The sequence below is a fragment of the Pseudochaenichthys georgianus genome, chromosome 22, assembly GCF_902827115.2.
Source record: "Pseudochaenichthys georgianus chromosome 22, fPseGeo1.2, whole genome shotgun sequence".
In the NCBI taxonomy this organism is placed as follows: Eukaryota; Metazoa; Chordata; class Actinopteri; order Perciformes; family Channichthyidae; genus Pseudochaenichthys; species Pseudochaenichthys georgianus.
Genome location: NC_047524.1, coordinates 249,538 through 277,528, shown reverse-complemented (window position 1 = coordinate 277,528; position 27,991 = coordinate 249,538). Strand labels below are relative to the sequence as shown.

The 27,991-nt window shown below is 41.7% G+C and overlaps 2 protein-coding genes across 3 annotated transcripts in view; both read left to right on the top strand.

Annotated features, from left to right (window-relative positions):
* The window catches only part of coch (coagulation factor C homolog, cochlin (Limulus polyphemus)), a 16,376-nt gene extending 7,783 nt beyond the window's left edge, over positions 1–8,593 (top strand). For both annotated transcript variants that reach the window (XM_034110921.2, XM_034110920.2), the window contains exons 5-15: positions 275–408; positions 1,016–1,087; positions 1,371–1,424; positions 1,574–1,721; positions 2,163–2,266; positions 2,915–3,141; positions 3,985–4,099; positions 4,380–4,523; positions 4,610–4,766; positions 5,965–6,059; positions 6,521–8,593. In XM_034110921.2, the coding sequence (XP_033966812.1) occupies positions 275–408; positions 1,016–1,087; positions 1,371–1,424; positions 1,574–1,721; positions 2,163–2,266; positions 2,915–3,141; positions 3,985–4,099; positions 4,380–4,523; positions 4,610–4,766; positions 5,965–6,059; positions 6,521–6,693 (1,423 nt within the window). In that variant the 3' untranslated portion in view covers positions 6,694–8,593. The remainder of the gene's footprint in view (positions 1–274; positions 409–1,015; positions 1,088–1,370; positions 1,425–1,573; positions 1,722–2,162; positions 2,267–2,914; positions 3,142–3,984; positions 4,100–4,379; positions 4,524–4,609; positions 4,767–5,964; positions 6,060–6,520) is intronic.
* A 3,079-nt stretch (positions 8,594–11,672) lies between these two features.
* ehd4 (EH-domain containing 4) overlaps positions 11,673–27,991 on the top strand; it is a 48,493-nt gene continuing 32,174 nt past the window's right edge. Inside the window, exons 1-3 of the mRNA XM_034111643.2 lie at positions 11,673–12,139; positions 20,982–21,158; positions 23,201–23,298. Of these exons, the coding sequence (XP_033967534.1) occupies positions 11,910–12,139; positions 20,982–21,158; positions 23,201–23,298 (505 nt within the window). The 5' untranslated portion in view covers positions 11,673–11,909. The remainder of the gene's footprint in view (positions 12,140–20,981; positions 21,159–23,200; positions 23,299–27,991) is intronic.

Sequence of the window (27,991 nt, the reverse complement as noted above, 5' to 3'; positions counted from 1 at the left end):
TGTGAAATTAACGGCATAGACGACCGCAGCTGTTCGTGATTACGAGACGTTATAGCCGACGTCAGCTGCTGGTGATTGGTGTGTGAGAAGGAGAAGGAAGCACCGAAAACATCGTTTTTTGACCTGAGAGAATATGTGTTTGTATTTGATACCTTTTTGTGTAAGTAAAAAACAAACTATCCTGAGACGTATTTTGTCCGAGTCAAGCTTTGAATTTTGGATTACTGGAACTATACTTATCCTGATTATATTTTTGAACCTCTCTGCTCTGCAGGGGGCTTCTGGGTCCGTCCGGCGGCCCCGTCCGGGTCAACAGGCTTCATGGACAACAGAACTATATGAGCTCCTTCGCTCACGGCATCCAATCACAGGTCCTGTCCCGCTGGACCGCCTCCTTCAGCCTCACCGGTAGGTGGAGCCGTTTCCGAATTATTCTTTTTTGTTGATAGATGTTTTGATTGTCTATTGCGGTGGAATTAGTTGTTTTTTGGATTATTGGTTCAAAGTAACAAGGTATTGGAAGACGTCATATTGGTATATGGTGGCAAATCCAGAATCCACTTTATTTTTTGCCATTGCTCTCAATGTACACACTTATAAATAGACATAACGTTTATCACATACTATATGTTTGTGTGGGTTAACAGCTCGATGTGGAGTGGAAAAAAAGTGGAAAAAGGCATTAAATGCAACTTCTTTAAATCTTTATACTGTATCTGGATGATACTTAACTTTATTTTTTTCCTCGTCAAGCCTTTGTAACTCAAGGGATAAACAAATATATAGTATTATACTTTTAATTATCAAAACTATCTTTATATATAGGAAAAACTGGGAAACGTGTTCACTGAAATGAAGCAATTATACCATCATTTTAGTAAATGTACACAACTAATTCTCTCTCTCTCTTTCTCTGTGTGTGTGTGTGTGTGTGTGTGTGTGTGTGTGTGTGTGTGTGTGTGTGTGTGTGTGTGTGTGTGTGTGTGTGTGTGTGTGTGTGTGTGTGTGTATCCAGAGGCTGTTAGTGTCCCACTGGAGTTGACCAGTGAAACCATTGCCACCGCTCTGCCTGTAGCTGCAAAGCCAGGTAATAAATACACATCATTATATACTACTGATAGTATCCAGTGAAGTACTGTAAATACTCACAGCTGAAGGGCATTGGTAGGCATGACTTAAAGCTGTGTGTGTGTGTGTGTGTGTGTGTGTGTGTGTGTGTGTGTGTGTGTGTGTGTGTGTGTGTGTGTGTGTGTGTGTGTGTGTGTGTGTGTGTGTGTGTGTGTGTGTGTGTGTGTGTGTGTGTGTGTGTGTGTGTGTGTGTGTGTGTGTGTGTGTGTGTGTGTGTGTGTGTGTGTGTGTGTGTGTTGCAGCAAAGAAACTGAAGAAGCCATCAGTGAAGAAAGTTCTGAAAGGTGGAAATAAAGGTATAAAGTTTGTTTTTGTAGAGTTTTTGTTGCACGACGTTTGATCGAAAATTAATTAAGATTGTTCAACTACTTTTACCTCAATGTCTGTGTGTGTGTGTGTGTGTGTGTGTGTGTGTGTGTGTGTGTGTGTGTGTGTGTGTGTGCAGACTGTCCGATGGATATCGCCATGGTGATCGACAGCAGTAAAAACATCGGGCAGCGGAGGTTCAACCTGCAGAAAAACTTAATCAGCAAACTGGCGGCCATGTTGAGAGTCGGACCAACGGGACCGCACGTAGGACTGATCCAGGCCAGGTCAGACACACAGACACTATAAATATATTCGGTATGAAATAAGAGATTTCCCGCAAAATGGAACAAGTAAGAAAATCAACCAAATAGTTCAAGAAACCCTTTTTTCAAAAATATATCGAGTATGAGGTTTTCACTAAATTAAACCTAAAATAAAAATTACTGAGACATAAGAGTTTTTACTACGGCGGATACAATTTAAATGAGATGAAACTTAAATTAGCTTTATTTAAGAAATCAATTAGAATTTACAAAGTACTTTACTTTGGAACAAGGTTCTACTGTAGTACTCTACTATATAAATGTTTATTCCATGTTTTGCTACTTTATAAACTCAATTATCAACCTGATTAAAGATATGTAGTCTGATAGATATATCTTTAATAATGCTAAGCGTTGCTGTCGGTGAAGTGTACGTGTCTTTTTCCTGGATTTTGTGTGCAGTGATTCTCCGAGGACCGAGTTCCTACTGACCAACTACACTCAGCCTAAAGAGCTTCTGTTTGCCATCAAAGAGCTGGCTTACCTGGGAGGAGACACCAACACAGGTAATACACACACACACACACACACACACACACACACACACACACACACACACACACACACACACACACACACACACACACACACACACACACACACACACACACACACACACACACACACACACACACACACACACACACACACACACACACACACACTTTATAATAAAGTCTGCGTTGGCCATTATGAAAGAAAGTCTTGATAGCTGTTTGTGCTAAGCTAGGCTAACGGCCTCCCCCTGCCACACAAATTTAATTTAACAATCTGATAGAAATACAAAGAGATCAGAGAGATGTACCGGTATGTCGAACAAATTAAAAATAAATAGCACTTACTCATGATAACACAACAATTATTTAACATAACTTTCATTAACTACAGCGCTTCTGTAGCACCTCTGTCGCTGAAATGCAATTAAATGATGTTGGGCCGCCATATATCTCACCTGGTAGAGCTATAGACCATGTATAGGGACGCTGGGAAATCCAGCCTGGAACCATGTACACATGTCATCGACTCTGTCTCCCCCTTTCAACACCGTCATCTCCAATAAAGGCTAATCTGGCCCAAATCATCTTTAAAAAATAAATAAAAATTAGATGATATCTCTTTACCTTGTTCCTTGTCTTGTTGTTGTCCTCCTGCAGGTAAGGCCATCATGCACACAGCGGAGACGTTCTTCAGCCAGGAGAACGGGGCGCGGCGGGGGCACCCTCGGGTCATGATGGTGCTGGTGGACGGCTGGCCTTCGGATGACCTGGAGCAGGCGGCCATGTTGGCCAGAGAGTCCGGGATCAACGTCTTCCTGGTGTCTGTGGCCAGACCCGCGGCCGAGGAGCTCGCCATGGTGCGGGACAAGGACTTCATGACGAAGGTGGGCACGACCTTTGAGTGAATGAATGAATCTACAAAAAAAAAAAAAAAATCTTCTGTGAAATAGATGCTTTTTTCAGTCAAAGTAATTATGTTACACAATCATTATCAGTTAGATCTATACGGTGATCCATCATTTTAGTTATTTTTTCGTATAATTACACACAACCAAAGCACTAAAAAAGTGAAAAAACAGACAAAAACTAAAAAGAAAACAAGAAACTGTTTTGATAGAAAGTAGAAACAGAACATAAAAAATGCATATTAAAATAAAAGTAGGCATTTTACTAGAAGATATATTGCTTCTACTTTTATCAAACTTCCTGTAAGTGTATTCTCCCAAAGCATCATGGGAAAAGAGATTATTTTCAGTAGTTTTGTTAAAGCACCACGTCTGTTAAGTCCAGCTTGTTATTGGCATTATTGTGCAAGGCAAGGCAAGTTTATTTATAAAGCAGCTTTCAACAAAAGGCAATTCATAGTGCTTTACAACATTGAAAGGCATTAAGAGCATTAAGAAATAGTGCAGCGGAAACACGTTGCCCTTGACATTGTAATGCTTAACGTCCAGTTCATTTGACCAAAGACTAGTGACATTTTCGTTCTTATTGAACTGTTAGTCAGAGTTATTTTTTTCTCTGGTTAAGCCATGACACAGCATATTGTTTTCCACGTACAAAGTAAAGACGACTTTTTACATCATGAGTAAAGTTGTCCTCTCAGTCATCTTACTGTAGCCAATCATGCTTTTGTGACGGGAGATAACAAACTGTCGATGGTACTGGTGTCAATATACAGTATATAAAATGTTTCGGTAACAGCAGTCTGTCTCTTCGTCCTGCAGGCGGTGTGCAAAGACAACGGTTTCTTCAGTTATTCGATCACCAGCTGGTTCAGCACCACCAAACACGTGAAACCTCTCGCTCAGAAGCTCTGCTCGCTGGACAGCCTGCTCTGCAGTAAGACACAACAACACATCACCAGGGAACTCATGTTAACAGTTATTCCCAACCACTTGAATCCAAAACAAGGGACATTCGGAGATCGCAGAAATCTTATAATTTCTGTGGAGTGATCTGTACATTTCTGTTGCAAAATCTGTTTGGAGAAGTCATTAAAAATAACTATGGAGAAATCATTATCTTTGTGAAATTAATATCCTGCAGATACGCAGATTTCATGTTGGTAAAAACTTGATTGATAGGCCAAGATGTGTAAAATACATGTGTGTTTTTTAAGGTAAAACCTGCTTCAACTCAGTGAACATCGGGTTCCTTATCGACGGTTCTTCCAGCGTCGGGCATTCAAACTTCCAGCTCGTCCTGGACTTCCTGGGAGGAATCGCCAGAAGCTTTGAAATCTCAGACGTGGGAGCTCGCGTTGGTCAGCTTCACAGAATCAAAAATAATTTAACTAATTGATCAATTGATGATCTGATTGGCTGATGGACTTGTGTTTTGGGTGTCCAGGTGCGGTGCAGTTCACCTACGATCAGCGGCTGGAGTTCGGCCTGTTTGATCACTCTAATAAAGACGAGACCATGAATGCCCTGCAGAGGATCCACTACATGAGCGGAGGAACAGCCACTGGAGCCGCCATCAGCTACACCACCCAAAACCTGTTCAGGTAACAACACACCTGAGTATTGCACTGTTCTTCCATTACAAAAACATCCAACCAGCTTTTAGGTTTTTCTTAACACAAGCTGAAATAAATCCATCCGCGAGTGCAGTGTTTCTCAAAGTGTGGTCCGTGAGCGACCCCTAGTGGTCCTTGAGTAAATGGTAAATTGGTAGAATTTGAAATACATTTATTTTAAATCCAAAGTGTTTCTCAAATGACTAGTATAGGTGGCAACAGAGACTGAGTGCGTAAACAATGCTAAATAAATGGAACAGTGTAAATAATTAACTTGCGTTTAATGTTGAATTCATGCTAAACTTGGGCCTGCAACCATAGTTTTACTGTATTTTATTTAGAAAATCCACAGCGGAGGTTTGTGTTGTACTAAATGTGGTGCATTTTGCATTTCTCTCAGTAGCCAACAATCTGTGAGTCTGTCATTCATATGAGGTGTGTAAGCAGGCCTATTGTTTTTAGATATTTGGGGAGTTAGGTGGTCCTTGTGTGTTTTTCGATTGGTTAAGTGGTCGTTGATATGAAAAAGTTTGAGAAATACTGCACTAGTGCTATGCTGCTGTAGTAGAAACACTAGTGCACTACACTGGCTACCCGTGGAACTGAGGATCGAATTCAAGGTCTCCGTCCTCACCCACCAGTGTGTCCATGGAACTGCCCCTCCCTACCTCAAGGAACTCCTCACCCCCCATACCTCCTTGCGGACCACCCGTTCCAGCAACTCCAATTTCCTCAAACCCCCCCAGGACTAAGCTCCGCACTATGGGAGACCGGGCCTTCTGCTCGGCTGCTCCCAGCCTGTGGAATGCTCTCCCCGACCACATGAGAGCACCACAGACCGTGGAGGCTTTTAAAAAGGCCTCAAAACCCATCTCTTCAAAAGAGCCTTTCCTAGACATTTTTATCACCCTTTTATTTATTTGTATTGCTTTTTTATTAATTCTACCGTGTTGTGTAATGTTTATTTATACTGTTCATGCTCACTACTTGTAGCACTTCGGGATTTGAATTCAAATATGAAGTGCTTTATAAATGGAACCCATTATTATTATTATTAGTGTGCGAAATATGACCTAATAACAGTGTTTTGTTAATGATTTTTAACATTGCTTCTCATTGCAGAATTCATTATATCTAGCGAAGGAAACTGCCTGAATAATAAGTTTAACTACATTTGTTGTTTCAGGCGGATGGGACCAGGCCGTAACTTCCTCATCGTGGTGACAGACGGCCAATCGTATGATGACGTCAGGCTACCGGCGATTGCGGCACAGAAACAAGGTGTGTAGCAATTATTGTTTTGATTAGTTGATTAATCTCATCTATGCTTCGACTGGTAATAGCCGTCTTACTTCTTGCAATCACATATTTAGCATTTTCCGTAATCAACAACATCGGTACAGTTGACGGTACGGTATAGTAGTAGCCAGAGCTAAAGTTTAAGTAGAATAGAATAGAACATATCTTTATTGTCATACAACAACATTTCTTTGACAACTCTCACTGCAGTAAAAAATAGACACAAATAAATAAATAAGAGTGGTAAAAGCAGAGGTCGTAGCGATGACAGAGATAGAATTCAATGTCAATGTGCATATTTACACTTACAGTTTAAAAACGTTACATTTACAAAACTGTATAAATGTAGTGTATTTCTAACTGGTGTTCTTAAAGAGGAAAGACAACAGCAGTTTGTGTTTAGTCCTTATTAAAATATCCTCTTTATCCTACCCACCAATCAGGCATTACCGTGTACTCAGTGGGCGTGGCCTGGGCGCCTCTTGAGGACCTCAAATCGATGTCGTCCGAGCCGAAGGACAGCCACACCTTTTTCACCCGAGAGTTCACCGGCCTGGCCGAGTTCATTCCTCAGCTGGTCCGAGGCATCTGTCGGGACTTTACAGAGAATAACTAAGAAAACACACACACACACACACACACGTTTGTACTTCTATACAAACATAAATGAACCTACTCTAAAATAAATCTGAACCTTAAACTTGCAAACCGAGGATTTTGTCCAGCTAATACCTAGCTAGCATTCATGTTATCGTTTTGAAGGAACACATTATCACAAAATACTAGTCAACCCAATAAACATACACATTGCATATATCTGACAACATTTCAGTTGTAGATTTCAGCAAAAAGAAAGCCTTTTTAGGTCCAATAACATCACAGACAGATACAGATGTTGTAGTACCACCGTTTGGCCACTACGCAGATTTGCTTCACCCAATGGGCGAGCGTTGAAGTAAAACACAGTTAATGTCTCAAACATACATTTTAGGAGTGAAAACAAGTCAAAATTCCTCAGTTTTCAAAAAGACCCCACTTTGCAGGTAAAAATATACGGTCCTCACAAGGTAGACCTACAAGAATATCCACACACACTGTATATATACTGCTCACATATACTGACTATTCCTGATAAATACACATGTATATAAAATACACACAACATTGAAAAGCACACGTTTATATATCCAAAAATGTTTTATTTAATGAAGGAGATTTTGGGAAATCACCAAATCATAAAACAATCTCATCATCTGTGTAACCAAAATCATTCACCTTCCACTAAACGGTCAGGTGTTTTTGATTCTCTATAAAGATGTATTACAATAAACACAGGAAAAGGAACCACCCTTTTCCTGCATTGTTCAATTAAGGAGGCTACTTTAAATAAAATAGATAGGTTTTTTTATACTATTATGTATCTTGAATCCAAGAGCGAGTTATCTTATGTTTCAGGTGAATTTTATACATTTTAATATCTAAAAAATGAATTTTGTTGTTAACATCAGCCAGATTTATGAATGAGTAGCGACCAAGTGAATAATTTCAAACTTATAAATCATCTTAATGTCTAACCAAACAGCTTTCATTACTTATGTTATCTTAAAGGTGTCTGTCGATCATGATTGAGGTTTTATCAACAAATAATTCAAAGGTGCTCAGTAAACCTAGGTAATGTTGTTATTCAACAGAATATTTTAAGCTTGCTCTTATATACCATTTCAAAACATTCTGCAAAAATAAAAGTACTTTACTTTTTTGTACTTTAATCTCCTTGTTATCTTTTTCTCTTTGTCATATTTTTTAAGCTTCATCATTGCCTGTTTTGTAATTATCATGATGTACATTTTGCCCACATGTCAATTTCTGTATTTTGTTAAACTTGAATTAGTATTATTATTTCCCTTCCCCCCCCCCAAAGGACAGAGTTACAGCAAGGCTTCAGCGAAAAAACAGGCTTTTAAAAGTTCAGTTCCACAACAAGAAATCGTTTTAATTCAAACACAATATTACAAACAATAAGAAAATCGATTCACGGAAATGCAAAAAACAAATGTGCACCTACATACATGCGTGGAGGTGTGTGGCGCAGTGGACTAGTGCGTTGGTGTTCGGATCAGGGGGTCACAGGTTCAAACCCCACTGCAGTCAGCATGTCGTTGTGTCCCTGAGACACTTCACCCCAAAGTGCTTCTGTGGGGATTGTCCACAGTATGGAAGTCGCTTTGGATAAGAGCGTCTAACAAGTCACATGTCATGTAAACCTAAAAACAGATGCATTCTGGGTTAAAATTACCTGTATGGTTTTGTGTCATCCGATTTTATTTGCCAACATGATGATTGTCAGAGGAGTTGGGCATCAAACATTACTACGATTAAAATAAATAAAATATGGAGTGTCTGACTCTGTGTAAATGAAACTGTCTGTCATTGGGATGTGAAATGCCGATTCTGTCCTTTTTCTGTATTTATTACCTGTTTTCTCTGTGTCTTTTAATAAAAAATAGTTATTTCTACAGCTTGTCCTGTGATGTCTGTTCAGATAATTGAAGCTCTAACTATTAGACAGGGAAGCAGCGCCACCTAGTGTCCAAACTGCAGATTACACAAACAAATGGAGACCTGAAAGCAAAAATCGATGCAGTCAGAGGATAAAACTCCCTGGTTGCGTTCCAATAGTCCATTTAGCTTAGGAACCTTCCTAACGGAGTGAAATGACCCGGAAGTCCCTCAGTGGCAGCCATGATAAGTACCGTTCCAATTCTCCAAATGAAAGGAAAGGAGGTTTCAAACTTCCTTTATAACCTCCTTTAGCTTAGGAACCACTGGACCTCCCTAACCGAAAGGAGAGGAGAAAATGCTGCCCCACAATGCATTGCAGACGCAGCATTTGCCGTCACTCAACAGTCGGCCGTTCACGGAAACAACCTATTATGACCGAGAAATGATATCATGAAAGTTACGGTGCTTATTAAGCATTTTAAAACATAGGTGGTAAGTTGCCAAAGTGCTTTGTTTTGAACGTTCATCAGTATTATAATCAAAAAGAGAAATATGAACGTTAGTTTTTACTGAAATTATCAAATAAAGTCAACATCTCAGTCTTTACTGAGCTGTGTGGGGTTTGTTCAACTTTTAAAAGATGTTTGAATGGTGATATACACAGTGATAGATGTTCAGGACTAACGTTTATAATAAATACATTTGTATTGATTTTAAGATCTTTAGTTCATACAATCATACGTATTGGGATCATTTGTATTAATGTGGACCCAGGCCCGGTTCCAGAACAAAATGACTCGGGGTGCATCTGAGATTAGAGAGGGTGCAGGGGTAAAGTGCTATTTTTATAAGTGGGGAGTGTACCTAACACCCTCTATGGGGGTCCTCACCTCCTCTGGGGGGGTCCGGGGGCATGCTCCCCCGGGAAGATTTTTTTTTAAATATTGAAGTTAAAAGCATCAATCTGGTGCACTTTGAGAGCAACATGAAGAGATCTATGGATCTATGTGCTCTTTGCTTGATTCATGCCTTCCCAGTCCCTTATCACGTAGCCTATAAGAGCATGGCGCCAGTTGTTGTAGCCAGTTGTTGTGAAGGCATCTGACGTACTTGAACCGAAATGTCTACATGCAGAAGATGGCATCTTTTTCACATGAATATTCAGCCAATCTCTGTTTTGAAACCATGAGCTGCAAAATGAGCGCCTCACCCCACTGTACAGGCGAGTTGGGTACTTTTTTAATATACCTGGGCAGGCTCTGTTTTGCAGAGGTCCTCTGGCACTTGCGGGTCGCCGAGGGGTGGCGGTGTTTGGGGCAACGAAGACGGCTGTGGCTGCTCCGCCTCTGTGGGCGAGTCGGGCGAGTCCCCATGATCTGAACTGTTATTACCTGCAGTAGATGCAGTGTATGCTGGCGATAAGGGATGGTTGTTTTAACCATTTTCTGATCCATCATTGACTGCTGTGTCAGCACCTTGTCCTCGGAGCGGCACAGGTCACGCACACCTGACATAATAACGTTACTTACAGTTTAAATTGACCAAATAAATGTATCAGACAATGTTATTTAACCACAATTACAATTTATTTTATTTCAACTAAATTCTTCTTCTTCTTCTTCTTCTTCTTCTTCTTCTTCTTCTTCTTCTTCTTCTTCTTCTTCTTCTTCTTCTTCTTCTTCTTATTATTATTATTATTATTACTACTATTGTTAGTAATAGTAGGCAAAATGTAATTTTTTTCACTTTTTTTTTTTTTTACTTTTCATTTTTCAAATGAGGGTGCATAACACCCTTATGCACCCCCGTAGAACCGGGCCTGTGTGGACCGGAGGGAGAGGGTGACGAGCATAAGTTTCACTTTCCTTTTTTATTTCAATTCCAACTTTGGTCCTGAAGAATATGTTTATCTGTTGTCCACGTTCATAAAGCAAAGCAGCAGCATCAGAGCACGGTGCAGAGTCTCTCGATGAGTTCACAGTAGTCCCTCGTTCTTATTGAACATCCATGTTGTAGTCCGCTATAGAAAACTGTAATAATAGATAATAATAGATATCATATAATATAACTTCTATCTATATGGCGCTGGACGTGCTTACTTCCTATTTATACGGAAGTGAGGCCGGAGGTGGGCCCACGTCATAGGTGGGCGTGGATTAAATCTGTCAGTGCTGCACACGTGCAGTGGGATTACCCAATAGCGATAGCTTTAAAGGGCGAAGCCACGAAATAGAAGCTAAATGGACTATTGGAACGCAACCCTGGTTTCTCCAAAATGACCGACCCCACCTTTAAAGGCAGTTTATAATGTGAATGGTGTATTGTCAAGCATGATCCAGCAGGGGGCGCTACAGGACACAGAGACATGATGATGAGCTCGGAATGACCTGCAGCTACTTCAGTCTATGAGCTACACACACTTTATGTACTTTAAAGCGAAACACAAATTTACTGATTACACAAATCCACTACAATTATTTGAATGCCACTTTCTGATTGGTTGCCATTCTCAAATGGTTTGTAAACTGTAGCAGATGGCTTTATACATGAGAAATACAAAATACAAAGCTTTATTAATCTCTAGGGATGTTGCTCAATCACTGATGTTTTATAAGCAATTATACATTCTTATTAAGTAATAAGCAAAACATAATAACTTATCACTTGAAGTGTTGAGACTGTTACAATTCACAACACAATCGATGAGTTTTTTATAATCAAATATATACAAATATCTATAAAGCATCAGTACTTCGGTATTTTTTTTAATTAGTTACTGCATATTATTCAAGTATATAAAAACAAAAGCAAGTGTTCATTGAACTCTATCCATTATCTAGAACAATATACAACCGGTGTATATTCAGGAAACAAAGAGAGACTGTAGAGTTCAATTGCCGTGTCTGTTTCTATTACAATAAACAAATGAGTGTGTGTGTGTGTGTGCGTGCGTGCGTGCGTGTGCGTGTGTGTGTGCGTGTGTGTGTGTGTGTGTGTGTGTGTGTGTGTGTGTGTGTGTATGCTGCGTCACAGGGGGAAGGGCGGTGCCCCCCAGGTAGGTAGAAGCACCAGCAGCGGTCACATCACCACACACACACATTGATTGACAGAGGAGGCAGTGTGTCCACATCAGCAGTGGAGACTCCAAGGTGCCACACACACACACACACACACACACACACACACACACACACACACACACACACACACACACCCTCCGTCGCTCAGTCTGGAGGAGGAACTGAGCGAAAAGGAGTCGGAAAAACAGCCGGAAAATTGGGAAATATCGAAACAAGGAAGTTGGATTGGTGAGAAAAGTGATTCCGCAGCATGTTCAGCTGGGTGAAGCAGGAGCAAGGTGGACGCAACAAAGACGGAGAGATGTACCAGACAGTGACCGAGGGTCTGCAGAGCCTCTACCTGAAGAAGCTGCTTCCTCTGGAGGAGACTTACCTCTTCCATGACTTCCACTCCCCAGCCCTGGAGGCCGCCGACTTCCAGAGCAAACCCATGGTGCTTCTGGTGGGCCAGTACTCCACCGGGAAAACCACCTTCATCAGGTAGAACTCACCTCCACTTACGGGTTATAGTATTGTTTGATCAGTCTGCCTCATGCAGAAGGTTGGCTGTGGGCCAGACAGTTTGACGGCATGTGTCAAAGCCACCTTTATCAGGTGTTGGATCAGGAAACACCCCCAAAACGGTCGTTGGTGAAACTCAATGCCAAACCTAATGTGGAAATCTGCCAATTAAAGGCTTTCTTCATAATAAATTGGGATTTATAAGTGGCATCACATCATTTAAGATTTCAAACAAATGTAAGGTGTTCTATGGTGAATTCGGCTTACTTTTTTTAAGCTAAATCCGATTAGTTTTTCTACAGTTTTGTTTTGCGTATTTCAACGTTGCCCTCTCCTTCTCGGTGCATTCTGGTAAAGGCGGCAATGAAAGCAACATAAACAGTTGATATATCATTAAAATAAGTAATATTAGGTTAATCACGTTAATGCCGAAGTGGATACTATAACTTTAAAGGGTAGAATATGTCTTCAATATCTTTCTACATTGTCTACATTTCTGCAAAAATAGCAATAATCCTAAATAGGATACTTTTCCAATGGAGGTCGGCTTGATTCATCCATTTGACATTATTTAACCTTGGTAAGCTCATACAAACATTGAGTTCGAGGTTTATTGTGCATTTAAAGTAGATGTGTGTTATTGTCCCCTTGTTTAATCTGACAAATGGGACCTACTTTTGCAAATCTAACTTGATTGTGGAACTTTTTTAAGAGAGCGTTGTGACAGCCTGAGCACCAGCTGAGGTTCTGTGTAGTACTATCAATCATAACAGCCTTTCAGATGTGTGTGTCTGTGGGATGAAAGTGTTCATTGAGAGCTTCCTAATATTTCCTTTATGTGTGTTTATTTGGATTGGTAGTTCTGTGTAATGGATCCACCATTGTACTTCGTATTTACCCGGCTTGGCCTTTTATTCCTGATATATCCGGCTTTTTTGATGTTGTTGAATAACATTAGAAGACAAGTGCACTGATGTAGGGAACTATTGTCTAATGAAGATGAAGAAATGAAGAATTGTGTTAAAGTTATTTTTAAAGGGTTTATTTTTATTAATCCGCTGGCACAGAGATGAGTAAATGTCACACTCCGCAAGGTCATGTACTTTTCCACCATTATTATGCGGAAATAAGTCATCTGGGTAACAATGAGTGATCAAGTTATGTATTAAAACCGGAGTGGGGACCTTTGAGTTTTCAGCCTTTGCAGACCATTTACATGCACTAAAACCTTTTTATATCACACACTACAGGAAAGATAAAAAAAAAAGCATAATAGGGCCTCTTGTTATCTTCATAACATCAGCTTGGTTTACCAGTAGTTCTCAACTGTGACACTTAAGATCCTATGGCCTTCATAAACATGAACTCACACGAGATTCAGGACACAAAGAAACACGTTTGTATCCATAGGTCGCCTGAACTCATTCATTTCTTTTGTTTTAATCCTCTGCCTGGAGGGTGGTACGTCACGAGTTAAAGAGCTGATCAACACACTGCTGCCCCTCACTGTTACAGCTGCACACACACACACACACACACACTCACACTCACACTCACACTCACACTCACACACACTCTCAGGGGCTCAAACCCACACAGTAATGCAGACTAATCCCACGCACACCAAAGCATTCGTTAATGCATGTACTTGCAGCTAATATAATATAATAATCAATATCAATATTTCTTCATTACCTCGATCAGGCCAGTGACATCACATCCTGTTTTGGAGCTGATGGCTGAATAATGAAATTAAACTGAAGGTCAGTCTGAGCGAGGCTTCAGCTGATGAGCAGGAAATGTGTCCTGTTGCATGTGTGCTGGATGCTAACAATAGTCCTAGAGAGTAGTGAAGTGATGATGTATTTTGTAGGGCGCGTTCAATGAAAAACAATGGGATTTTTCCATTGGATTTCCGATTATTGCAGACGATACACACACACGTTTATGATACCTACACGTTTTGTTCAACAGGATAATCTCTATATATTCACACCACTTAATGATTTTTGAAGTGTTAATACAATATCAAAAGTACAATATGGTATATAAAAAAAACGACAGCACGGTCACATGACTTGACATCACCACCGCTAAGCTAAAGGAGGCTAATGTTGGGCTATAAAGGAACTACAGCACGGTCACATCACTTCAGGTCACCACCGCTAAGCTAAAGGTGGCTAATGTTGGGCTATAAAGGAACTACAGCACGGTCACATGACTTCACGTCACCACCGCTAAGCTAAAGGCGGCTAATGTTGGGCTATAAAGGAACTACAGCACGGTCACATCACTTCAGGTCACCACCGCTAAGCTAAAGGTGGCTAATGTTGGGCTATAAAGGAACTACAGCACGGTCACATGACTTCACGTCACCATCGCTAAGCTAAAGGCGGCTAATGTTGGGCTATAAAGGAACTACAGCACGGTCACATGACTTCACGTCACCACCGCTAAGCTAAAGGAGGCTAATGTTGGGCTATAAAGGAACTACAGCACGGTCACATGACTTCACGTCACCACCGCTAAGCTAAAGGCGGCTAATGTTGGGCTGTAAAGGAACTACAGCACGGTCACATGACTTCACGTCACCACCGCTAAGCTAAAGGTGGCTAATGTTGGGCTATAAAGGAACTACAGCACGGTCACATGACTTCACATCACCACCGCTAAGATAAAGGAGGCTAATGTTGGGCTATAAAGGAACTACAGCACGGTCACATGACTTCACGCCACCACCGCTAAGCTAAAGGCAGCTAATATTTGATGTGGTGATGTTTAGTCTTCTCATTTAGCTTGTGTTAACCACAGACCTTAGTTCATGCTTAGGGTTACATGTAAAGGTAAAATGCCACACAGTAAGCAGGCCTTAAATAGCCAGATTTCTAAGTGGAGTTTGGCATGACTGTGCCACATGCAAAACGTCCAGCCAGACTTCAAATAAAAAAACCGATACAAATAAGTGGTTGAGCTTCATGTAAGATGAAAGTCTTTGTCTGATAAAACTGCATTAAAAGAGCGTGGTAGAGCTTGTTGTCACTGCAGCTTCTTCTGTATCTTGACATGCACTGTCACCTCAAGCTGCTGCTCACCAATGACATAAAGACAGGCTGCAGGAGTACAGGTGAGCGTGTTCATGGTGTCAGGATTCAGTGCAATGTCAGTCAGTTTTTAGGTGTCGAGTTTCAGTGAGTTTTCAGCTGAATCTCTGACAGCAGAGACGAGCTGTGACCTGCACAGATCCACTGCCCTGAGCCACGTCGGCCCATAAAGAGGCAGATTAAAGCCACGCTGTTGTAATGAGAATTCTGAGATTGCAAAGCTTTCTCTTCCGTAATGTTGGTGTGTTGAGGTTTTGAGGGTTCTGGAAAGATTCGAGATTAATTGTGGTGCTGTAGCTCGCTCCGTAGAAACTAGGGATGGGAATTTGAAAGCAAATGTATATTCGAATATTCGACCCCCCAAAAAACGGTTAACCAGTTAACCGAAATGTACATATCCTATAAAAAAAAATTTGGGTAAACATTTTTTTTTTTACAAATTTTGGTCAATTTTTTTTTAGGATTTTTTTTTTCCCCTTAATTATTTTTCAAGAACTTTTTGAAATACATACATGTTCAAATAAGTGTAGAAACCAAGTTGAATTTGTAAAATGTATTGAACTGGTGATCACAGTTTGACAGCTATAGGCCTACAGCTTTCATGTGCGGAGGTGATTCACAATCAGCAGCTGTAGAGAAGACCCTCTCAGCTGGAACGGAGGTTGCGGGTATAGCAAAGTATAGCATGTATATATAAATGTATCTCTTCTTAGAGTGTAAATAATTACCGGACTATGACTGGTAAAATATGTTGAATACCGGCAAAACTAAATCTCTCCAGTCAAAATGTCTAGTACTTTGCCGCCACACACGGTTGCCAAGCAGCGCTTATTGTTGTTTAGGCTGGCCATGTGTCGCGAGTGTTGACAGGGGGCGGGGGAGCACGCTCATGAACTGTTAGCGCCGGAACCTCGCAACGGCTGCGGAGCTCATTTGCGCCACATTTGGGCCTAAGATGAGGTTTGAGTCTGCGTGATCTACGTGTAGGAAGGGGCAGCAGCCGTATCATTGGCTAGAACTAACTAGATCTGATGGATTTGGACATAAACGCGAGTGAAGTATAACCGGACAGAGAGAGAGAGAGATCAGCACCTGCAGCTCTGCCCGCTGTGAGGGACCAGTGAGCGGAGCAAAACACACCTTTAGACGTCACCTAACATAGTTAGCTATGGCACTGTCGTATATATATATATATATATACACATTGAATTATTCAATTTGATAATCAACTTACACTCCCAAAAAAAAAATTATAAAGATATTCATAACTCGTATTCGAATACATGAATAATTATTCGAATACCTGAATCATTTCGAATATTCGATTAATCGTTCCCATCCCTAGTAGAAACAGGTGCAATTGCAGCAAATGGGAGAGTTGCTTTTTTTTGGTTGACCGCTCTATCTGCAACTCTGTATTAAAAAAAATGAATTTTAACCCGTTAATAAAGAACAAAGCTAACGTTAAAGATTTGACATCTGAGAAGACTTTAGAAACTTTTAATCAGTGTCCTCGACCTAATGTTAAAGGTGGGGTGGGTAATTCACTTCAGAAACACTTGTTATATTACCGGTGTCGGTACACGATGTGTTCGGGGTACACGATGTGTTCGGGGTACACGATGTGTTCGGGCCGGGGTACACGATGTGTTCGGGGTCCGTCTCTTACCAGTGACGTCACGACGTAATGACGTCACGCATTGTGATTGGCTGTACGGTAATTTACCCACGCTGTCTATAAAACACTCAGGGGAGTTTCCTGAATGTTCATGCCCAAAGCCAAGCACTAGGCCCTGGGTAAATTAAGAGGCTGATCTGGGGCACTTTTGTCCACTTTCCCTGGTGCTAGAAACTCAAGTCAGGCATCCCTGGACTCGTCTCGGAGAGTAGATGATCAGTGGGGCCTTCTTTTTACTGAAACATGTTTCGATGTATATTTCCATTTAAAATGCTAACCGCTAGCCGCAAAGCTAGCATCGCAGCCACACGCTAGGAGTATGGGAGTAGTAGTGTAAACATAATTATGTAAATAACCCAATTTGTGTTCTGTGAAACGGAAAAGGATTCTATGGAAACAACATCACGGAGAAAAAAGTAATATCTTCTACATATAATAACGGACAAAGTAAAGAATGAAGGCTATGTTTAAATGTTCGGAACTTGACCGTGTATGATGGTCCTCTTGAGTTGCCGTACAGCCAATGGCGTATTGCTCCGTTTTCATGTTTTTCACAAACATTTTCACACGCTAGGAGTATAGGAATACTTCGGTTCGTCGTGATCTGTAGATGTGATTTTCCCCGAGCACCCCTGGGTAAATTACCGTACAGCCAATCACAATGCGTGACGTCATTGGTAAGAGACGGCCCCCGAACACATGGTGTACCCCGAACACATGGTGTACCCCGAACACATCGTGTACCCCGAACACATCGTGTACCGACACCGGTTGTGTATTTTCAAATTCTAGGGCACTCGAGCTGGTTTCTCCAAAATGAAACTTTAACAGTTGAAACAAGTTGGTGAGTTGAGGCGATTCAACATGATTTTGTTAATGGTGCCGTTTGACCTTCACCTTAAATTCAGGCGCATTTGCAGAAAGCATGAAACAAACCGTCTTTTAACGGCAGTTTAAGTGTTGTTTTATAAAGGATAAATGCCATCAAATATACAAAAAAAATGTGTCATCCATCTTCTTTATGCATTTTGACTTTTAAACGTTACAATACGCTGGAGTTAGAGATGTCCCGATCCGATTTTGAAAAGATCGGAATCGGGAGAAAAAAATCGGGGATCGGGAATTTTTTTTTTTACATTTTTCTTTTTATATACAATATTTTTTTTTTCATTTAATGTTACAAAACAAAAATGCCCATGTTCACGTCTTAAAGTCATCCTGAGGACTTAGTTTTGGTTTAAAATTACACAACATCATGTATGTGTTGCTTTCTTTGGGCTTGTTTTCAGACCTGCTTATTCCTCTGAAAGCAACAGAGTGGGCGCAGTGTCTAATAGTAGCAGTAAGCTAACGAGAGGCTACGTTCAGCTGGTGACTCTGGAGTCGGGACAGAGAAAATGTCAGGAGTGTGTGTGTGTCTGGTTGTGTCTGTGTTTGCATATGTATCAGGTACAAACAGTCGTGCGTTTTGGCAGCAAACGAGCAAAGCAGAACTGACCTTTAATCAGTTTACGTCCAACACAAGCTGCAGATTAATTGTTGCTACAGCTCGTGTGTGTGTGTGTGTGTGTGTGTGTGTGTGTGTTCCAACTTCCACTACTTAGGCCCCACACCCTGCCCTGAGGAATGCTATGAATCATGGGAACTGAGAAGAATGCAATGAATCATGGGAAGTAAAATTGCCAGTAAATTGCAGATTCGACATATTTATTCTTCTTCTTCTTCTTCGAGATGAAGTGAAACCAGTAGAGTTAGTGTTTCTAAAGAACAGGCCATGGCACGGTCAGGATTAGGATACACTCAGGTGTAAACATGCACCTGGACACATTCTTATGGAAAGAATCCTCCCAGCAAGTTTTAAAAGTCAAATGAACACTTCATATCAATCGACCCTTCGGAGCTGGAGCTCAGAGAGACTCTAGAAATGCCTGCATGACCTTCGGGTTACTAATGCTACTTTAGCACTAATGCTAAAGTAGCATTAGTGCTAAAAAACTACAACTTGCACAAAGTATGTATTTTAGTATCCTATGTTTACTTATTTTAGTCGTAACTTGGTCTTTTTCAGTGTATTCTAACTTATTCTGTGTTTTTCCTTTTTCAATTTCCCAAATAAGGATTTATAAAGTACATCTAATCAGATTTATTTTTTTAAACTTTGGTTTCTGGTGACTTTTTATAACGTGGTGGAAGTAACGTCACAGTGGCCCCTTAAGGACTTACGGTACGTCCACAGAGCAGCTTTAGACGAATCTTCCACCGCTTCCAACGCTTCTCTGCCCGTTGACTTTGAATGGGGATGACGTCACTTTGCCTCGCTTTTCGCCGAACTGCATTGTGGGGGAGCGAAGCGAAGATTCCCAGGATTTCGAGGATTCAAAAGTTGAGCAATGTTCAACTTTTGAAGCTGAGCTGGAAGCGCCAGCCAATCAAACACGTTTATGCAAATCTGACAGTAGAAGCGCTAGCCAATCAAACCGCGTGTAAGCAGGGAGAACCAGACCGCAGTTCATTTCCTCATATTCCAAACGAGAAGTTACGGCAGCAAATCACCCGGTTCTTTACGACCAGAACTATTACCGGGATACAAACCGGAGTAACCAGCATGGAGGAGGTGGCAGAGGCAGGGGGGGAAACTGGTAGGGTTTCGCCTGTTTGGGGAGTTTATATATATATATATTGCTCGCATAAAATCCCCGGGGTTTTTTGCTTTGTATGTCGGGGGCGGGAGATTCATCTGATTGGTTGTTGGTCGCAAAAAATCCCCAAGCTGTCAGACACGCCCAGCTCCAAGCTTTTCAAGATTTTTGAAAAGCTGCTGTGTGGACGTACCGTTAGGGTTCAGTCATCTGGTGATAGTTCCCCAACAGCAGTGGAAATCCTCCTGGATCAGCAGCCCTGTGAAGCTGTGATTGGTTAACCTCTTAGATGTCCCACCCCTTATCACGTGTACTGTGTTGGAGCGCTAGCCAATAGAAGAATAGACACAAAAACCTAGATATCACACCACAGGAAACCCCCAAAAAGCATGCAGGAAAGGAGGCTGTTCGATCAATTGTTGTGTCAGCAACATTTTCAAATCAATCAAAATCAGTTTCTGAAGATGATGCTTCATCACCAGTCGATACACTAACTTCTCAGCGAGTCTTACGCGCAGCAGCATCTGGTGATCATTCCCCAAACTGATAACAGAATCCTCCGGGATCAGCAGCTCAGTGAAAACATGTTAATAATGGTATCTCTCTCTGTCTGTGGTGGTTCCTCTCTTTGATGGCTGCAACAACAGGAAGTGAGAGACACTGCTGCCCTCCTCCGTCTCTTCCTTCCTTTCTCACTTTTCTGTGAGGAGGCACGAGGTCCCTGTGAAGATGAAAGGATACGTGGGAACATGTAGCGTGAGCTGGTGGAAGGTTAGGGGAGACGGACTGAAGCCGAATGCCAAAACAATCCCAGATTCCACTACGTTTGCTCGTTTCATGGAGGGATTCGAGCATCAGGCGCCTTCTTTAGCCGACTAGTGGGGAGTTATCAGTTTGTAGTGTCTCTACTTTAAAGAGTCCTCTCCTGCTGATGTTCAGGTGTATATCAGTATGTAGTGTCTCTACTTTAAAGAGTCCTCTCCTGCTGATGTTCAGGTGTATATCAGTATGTAGTGTCTCTACTTTAAAGAGTCCTCTCCTGCTGATGTTCAGGTGTATATCAGTATGTAGTGTCTCTACTTTAAAGAGTCCTCTCCTGCTGATGTTCAGGTGTTTATCAGTATCTAGTGTCTCTACTTTAAAGAGTCCTCTCCTGCTGATGTGCAGGTGTATATCAGTATGTAGTGTATCTACTTTAAAGAGTCCTCTCCTGCTGATGTTCAGGTGTATATCAGTATGTAGTGTCTCTACTTTAAAGAGTCCTCTCCTGCTGATGTTCAGGTGTATATCAGTATGTAGTGTCTCTACTTTAAAGAGTCCTCTCCTGCTGATGTTCAGGTGTATATCAGTATGTAGTGTCTCTACTTTAAAGAGTCCTCTCCTATCTCACCCTCTCTCTCCAGGTATCTGTTGGAGCAGGATTTCCCCGGGATGCGGATCGGTCCGGAGCCGACCACCGACGGCTTCATCGCCGTGATGTACGGTGAGAACGAGGGCATCGTCCCCGGCAACGCTCTGGTGGTCGACCCCAACAAACCCTTCAGGAAGCTCAACGCGTTCGGAAACTCCTTCCTCAACAGGTACACGCAGGTGGAAAGGACTTCTAATCTGTGAAGACGCTCTGATGTTCTTCAGCTAACAATAAACCCCTGAATACCGTTTTGGTTTCGCAAACTAAACAACAATTGGAAGATAACCCCATGCTCTCTGGGAAATCAAAATGCTAAACTAATCCGTAGAACTTTCATAAAACAAAGTAATCTTTAGTCTCTGACAGTTTTTTGACATCCTTCTTTTGTTGATCTTTAAAAAACGTCCTGAATCTCTTTTAGACCGATGTCTCTCCACACACACACTTTTAGATTCTGGCAGCCTTACACACTCCTGTCACTGCTTTCCTCAAAACATTCACCACCCTGGAAATGGCCTTTCTACTCCTAACTGACATGTAAACACACACACACACACACACACACACACACACACTCTTGAAGTTCATAGCGAGGTTTTATATTTAGCTAAAACTCTCCGGTCCAAACTTATTTCCTCAGTCCATAAATATTTCTTAGAGTGGCAGCGGGAAGTGGACAGTCGACCCTCGAAATGCGTGTGTTAACTTGTAAGTGTTCTGACGTGTTTCCTAGTTAAAGCATTCCTAAAACTAGGAATCCCACCTTGTCCCGGTGAGACGGAGGAACCACAATCACTTATTGTTTCCAGGGGGAAGTGTGTGTGCGTCACCACGTGTTGGCGCGGCCGCTCTGTTTTTTCCCCGCTGCTCAGGTCTCCGGCTAAATTTAACTTTAAAATTTAAAAATATTGAAGAGGTGACGGAGAGGTCACACACACGCACACACACACACACACGCACACACACACACAGTGGGTATTTTTTTTACACCAATAAAAAAACATCAAGATATTTTTTTTATTTTTCGATTCAAAACTTGGAAATATATTGTTTAAATATTTTCATTTAATTTCTCAATGCAAAATCTCCCTCTGTGTTTAGATAAGGTCACATCAAATATGTATTTTAAATTATGTATTGTTCTTTAAATGCATTAATATACTCAATAATACTTTTTGAATATTCTTATTTGTATTTATCTTATATGTTTTTTAAAGGTATTTTTTAAATGTGTAAATGCACCGTACGGGGTTCTAATATAACTTAGATTCTATTTTTATTTATATTTAAAGTGTCAAAAATATTGTTTTTCAAAAATCACCAGGTTAATAATAATATATTATATTATATTGCAACAATGGTTTATTACATGAATATTTTATGACTTCCAAACTTCTCTTGTAGCACCACAACCAGGCAATACATCCTCCAGATGCACACACACACACACACACACACACACACACACACACACACACACACACACACACCACACACACACACACACACACACACACACACACACACTGTGATCACTCGGTTTATTACTCGCCACACGCTGAGCTCCACGTCTGAAGAACGACCCGGATCCTTCCTGCCTGAAACAATGGAGCGAGCGGAGACACGAATGATAAATCAATTAGAGAGCGCTGATCCGTGACGAAACTAAACACAAGGCGACGTCACGACTAATGGACTCAGACGCTACGACTATAATATAAAAAAATATATATATATATATATATACTTCATGCGAGAGATACACAAACGATGCAGCAGAGTGATGAGATGACTTCTCCATCTCTCACAGAAAAGATGGATTTGACTAATTAACAAATGTCAACACGGGGTTAATAGGACATTCTTCTTCTGCTCTTCTTTAAACATGTCGTACCTTGTTCTGGGTTTCAGGTAGTGTTTCCGGAGGAAGTGAAAACGTTAACGGAGATTATATCGATTATTGTTTATGATGATCTCTTGGGTCAAACGTCACAACCCTTTAGATTCATTTGAAACAAAGCTGGAAACTAAAGAGGATTTCCATTCACGTGTTTTTACTCTTTTGATTGATGTTGGGAGATTTAAGAGGTCTCCAGGGAAGATTTACATATTAATAAATAGTTATGATATTGATACATACATATTCATTGTGTGTGTGTGTGTGTGTGTGTGTGTGTGTGTGTGTGTGTGTGTGTGTGTGTGTGTGTGTAGGTTTATCTGCTCTCAGATGCCCAATCAGGTTCTCCAGAGCATCAGCATTATCGACACGCCTGGCATCCTGTCTGGAGAGAAGCAACGCATCAGCCGAGGTAATTGTGTGTGTGTGTGTGTGTGTGTGTGTGTGTGTGTGTGTGTGTGTGGTGTGTGTGTGTGTGTGTGTGTGTGTGTGTGTGTGGTGTGTGTGTGTGTGTGTGTGTTGTGTGTGTGTGTGTGTGTGTGTGTGTGTGTGTGTGTGTGTGTGTGTGTGTGTTGTGTGTGTGTGTGTTGTGTGTGTGTGTGGTGTGTGTGGTGTGTGTGTGTGGTGTGTGTGTGTGTGGTGTGTGTGTGTGTGTGTGTGTGTGTGTGTGTGCTTCCGATCTTTCCACTTCCTCCTATTGTATTCAGTCAGAAATAGCCGAACAGATCTTCATCAGTTTAAGAGCAGAGTTTAAACCCAGGAAACAAACTGGGGACATATACACGTTTAAAAACATACTTGGTGTATTAATATAATTATACCTTTGATGGAGACCTGATACGACAGAATCTGCTTCTTATTATATGCAGTCACGGTACACTACTCGTACTTAATACACAAATAAAATGTAAATTGCAGCAGGAAAAGCCCACAGCGTGTAGTCGCTGCATTAATTGAAGAAATACAAACTAATTAAAAACCACATTTCCTTAAATGTCATGAACTTGTTCCTGCTCTCCAGAGGATATACCGTTTATATTTGAACGACCTTTCCTCAGGACAACCCTGACTCGATGAAGTGGGTTTGTTGATGAAACCAATCGTTTCTCGTGAAATTCTTCATCACTCGTTCCTCTCACTTCCCGTTTCGTTTCACAGCCTGTTTCCACCGATGAATCACAGCTGCTGCTCTTTAACCACAGGGCGCGAATATATGCAGAACCAGAGACACTGACCCACAACATTCACTACTTTAAAGAGTCCTCTCCTGCTGGTGCTCAGGTGGATATCAGTATGTAGTGTCTCTACTTTAAAGAGTCCTCTCCTGCTGATGTTCAGGTGTATATCAGTGTGTAGTGTCTCTACTTTAAAGAGTCCTCTCCTGCTGATGTTCAGGTGTATATCAGTATGTAGTGTCTCTACTTTAAAGAGTCCTCTCCTGCTGATGTTCAGGTGTATATCAGTGTGTAGTGTCTCTACTTTAAAGAGTCCTCTCCTGCTGATGTTCAGGTGTATATCAGTATGTAGTGTCTCTACTTTAAGAGTCCTCTCCTGCTGATGTTCAGGTGTATATCAGTGTGTAGTGTCTCTACTTTAAAGAGTCCTCTCCTGCTGATGTTCAGGTGTATATCAGTGTGTAGTGTCTCTACTTTAAAGAGTCCTCTCCTGCTGATGTTCAGGTGTATATCAGTATGTAGTGTCTCTACTTTAAAGAGTCATCTCCTGCTGATGTTCAGGTGTATATCAGTATGTAGTGTCTCTACTTTAAAGAGTCCTCTCCTGCTGATGTTCAGGTGTATGTCAGTGTGTAGTGTCTCTACTTTAAAGAGTCCTCTCCAGCTGATGTTCAGGTGTATATCAGTATGTAGTGTCTCTACTTTAAAGAGTCCTCTCCTGCTGATGTTCAGTTGTATATCAGTATGTAGTGTCTCTACTTTAAAGAGTCCTCTCCTGCTGATGTTCAGGTGTATATCAGTATGTAGTGTCTCTACTTTAAAGAGTCCTCTCCTGCTGACGTTGAGGTCTATATCAGTATGTAGTGTCTCTACTTTAAAGAGTCCTCTCCTGCTGATGTTCAGGTGTATATCAGTATGTAATGTCTCTACTTTAAAGAGTCCTCTCCTGCTGATGTTCAGGTGTATATCAGTATGTAGTGTCTCTACTTTAAAGAGTCCTCTCCTGCTGATGTTCAGGTGTATATCAGTATGTAGTGTCTCTTCATGTCTCCATGCTTTAATGTTCAAAAAGCTCTTTATTTTTCTCTGTGCTCCAGCACCTCTTTTCACCCTCTGTCTGAAACCAGAGCCCAGTCTGCTCTGATTGGTTAGCTGGCCGGCTCTGTTGTGATTGGTCAACCTCTTAGAGATGTCCCGCCCCTTTGCCTATGGTTGGAGCGCTGGGATTTTAGCGTTTGCAGACCACTTGCACAAAAACCTTTATAACACACTACAGGAGAGGGGAAACCCCCAAAAGCAGAATAGGGCCTCTTTAAACTTGGCTTTAACACTTATTAATAGGTTTATTTACATCTTCTTCAATAACAGTTATTTTACCAGATATAAAAACTTCATAATTCAGAAAGCAAGTGTATTTGGAGTTACATTCAGAATAGTTTCATTCATAAAAATAGAAAAATACAATTCAATCTTCAGCGTTGCATGACAGGGGATGATACCGTTGGATTTAGAATTAGAGTGTAGCGCCCCGTCTACACTACAGGCATCGAAAAATGCTTTCAACGCTTCGCCCATTCACTTGAATGGGGTGACGTAGAAGATTTTGAATCTTCGCCGAACTGCATTGTGGGGAGCATGGCATGGCTTTGCATCGTGAGCATCGTGAGCATCACAAGTTGAGCAATGTTCAACTTTTGATGCTCCCAATGCTTTCGAAGCTGGCATCAGCCAATCAAATCCCGTTTATGCAAATCCCGCCAGTACAAGCGCTAGCCAATCAAACCGCGTGTAAGCAGGGAGAGCCAGACCGCAGTTAATTTCCTCATATTCCAAACGAGAAATTACGGTAGCAAATCACCCGGTTCTTTACGACCAGACTATTTACCGGGATACAAACCGGAGGAACCAGCATGGAGGGAGGTGGCAGAGGCAGTGGGTGGAACTGGTAGGGTTTCGCCTGTTTGGGGATTTTATATCCAGTTTACTTCGTTTTAACATTGCTATTGCTTTGTATGCCGGGGGCGGGCGGGAGATTCCTGATTGGTTTGTTGGTCGCCTTGGGCGCGAGAAATCGCCAAGCCTCAGACACGCCCAGCTTCAAGATTTTTTGATGCCTGTAGTGTAGACGGGCCGTTTCCAGTCTGAAAAACGCAAAATCTATGATAAATAATATAGAAACTAGAACTAAAAAACAAGTTCTCCTGAATGTTAACAAACTATCCTTCACTCCTTTAGCTTGGTCAGGTCCATTTAGAGTCATGCACAGGTAGAAGCAGCAGCCCTTTTTCCGAATGGTAAGTGTAGGAGCCCACATGCTGTAGCCTGCGCTTATAGTCACGTTATCCTCACTATGTGTGAACACCTCACACACGTGTCATGGGATGTTCCTGGTGATGGTCACATGGTGTGGTTCATGGTGTTTAGGGCACCTGGTGTGTGTGGAGGTTTGGTAGCATGACCATGGGGGTGAGCTTAGCGCTGATATCTTTTGTTGACCGTATGATTCTGTTTTGATTTACAATATTAAATATCCTTGAAACGTCGAGTCCGGTACAGACTTCATTATTTATACGCGTCACAACGATGAGAGAAGTTTAGCCTCAGAGCGGCCGTAATTAAAGGTCCTGCCATTTCTACTGATCATAGTTCCATCGTTGAGGTCGACTAGAACAGATTTACATTGTTCAATGTTCCAAACTCACATTGGTTTCTCACAGCTTCTCCGTATGGTCTGTGTATTCACTCTCTGTCCTACACGGCTTGTTGGAGCTCCTCCCCCCCCTGTGAGCCCAGTGTGCTCTGATTGGTCGGGACGTTGCGAGGCTCGTTGCTGCTGCGAGGAGCGGACAGGTTTCCGGGTCGGCGATACAGCGAGAACAAGTGAAACTCATCCTGATCACACACACACTCACAGCCGAAGTAAAACCAATAAGTGTGGCTTGATATTGAGAGAAAGGTTTGTAACGCTGTGAGAACGGGTCTGCGGAGAGAATTTCTCCACCATCCCAACTCGTCTATCACCAACCAGGGAGCTCTATGCAAGTCAATGGGACTCCCTGCTAGTTAGCCAAGGGGTCCTGGTGTGGGAGGGGCTCCGCAGATTGGTCCATTTGGGCCAATCCGATCATTTGTTGTTGATCTGGGTGTTCACACGTCGCAGAACCAGGAAGCAAACATCGAGCTTCACCATGCTGAGGGTTCAGGGAGATCACAGCTACTGAGAGGACATGTTGAAGTAGATGTGTTTTCTGCAGCTGCTTCTCGGTGTAGACGTTTCATTTGACCACCTGCTGTGTCGAGGTGTTGACCTCCATGTTTGTTTCGTTAGAAGTACATGGGTTCATCCTCAACTCCTTTGTCCTCCAAATCTAATTTATTACAAGATACACTGACATATGGGGCAGCAGATGTGTTTGTCTGCCGAGCGACAGCCGTATAAAACCTTGAGAGTTTGGATGTATTGAAGCTTTTCAACTCGTGCTGTGTTTGGTCACGATGGCTCACTGATCATAAATAGATCACAAATCATAAATGATCCCTAAGGGGCTTTAAAATAATTAAAAGAAACCATACGCTCATTCTCTTCAACCCAAGATTCAGATATCAAAACTCTCCCCAAAGTATCATATCTGTTTATCTAGCTGCACTCGGACATGTAGAAGTTCATGGGTTCATCCCAAAGTCCTCAACTCTCTCTCTCCTCTCACTTCACCTCAAATCTGTTGAGCTAGAAAATTATAGAAACCCACCGACTGACTCTGACTCCAGAAGACTGACCAAATGACTCCTCAAACTTAAAATGTAAAATAGAGAGGCCAAGTCCCTCCCTTTCCTCCATGGGACCTTATTTCTGAAAAATTATATATTGAAGTCGATGGAGAGAGAAAAGTTATCTTTCGATCCCGTTTGAATTGTGCCACGAATATGTTT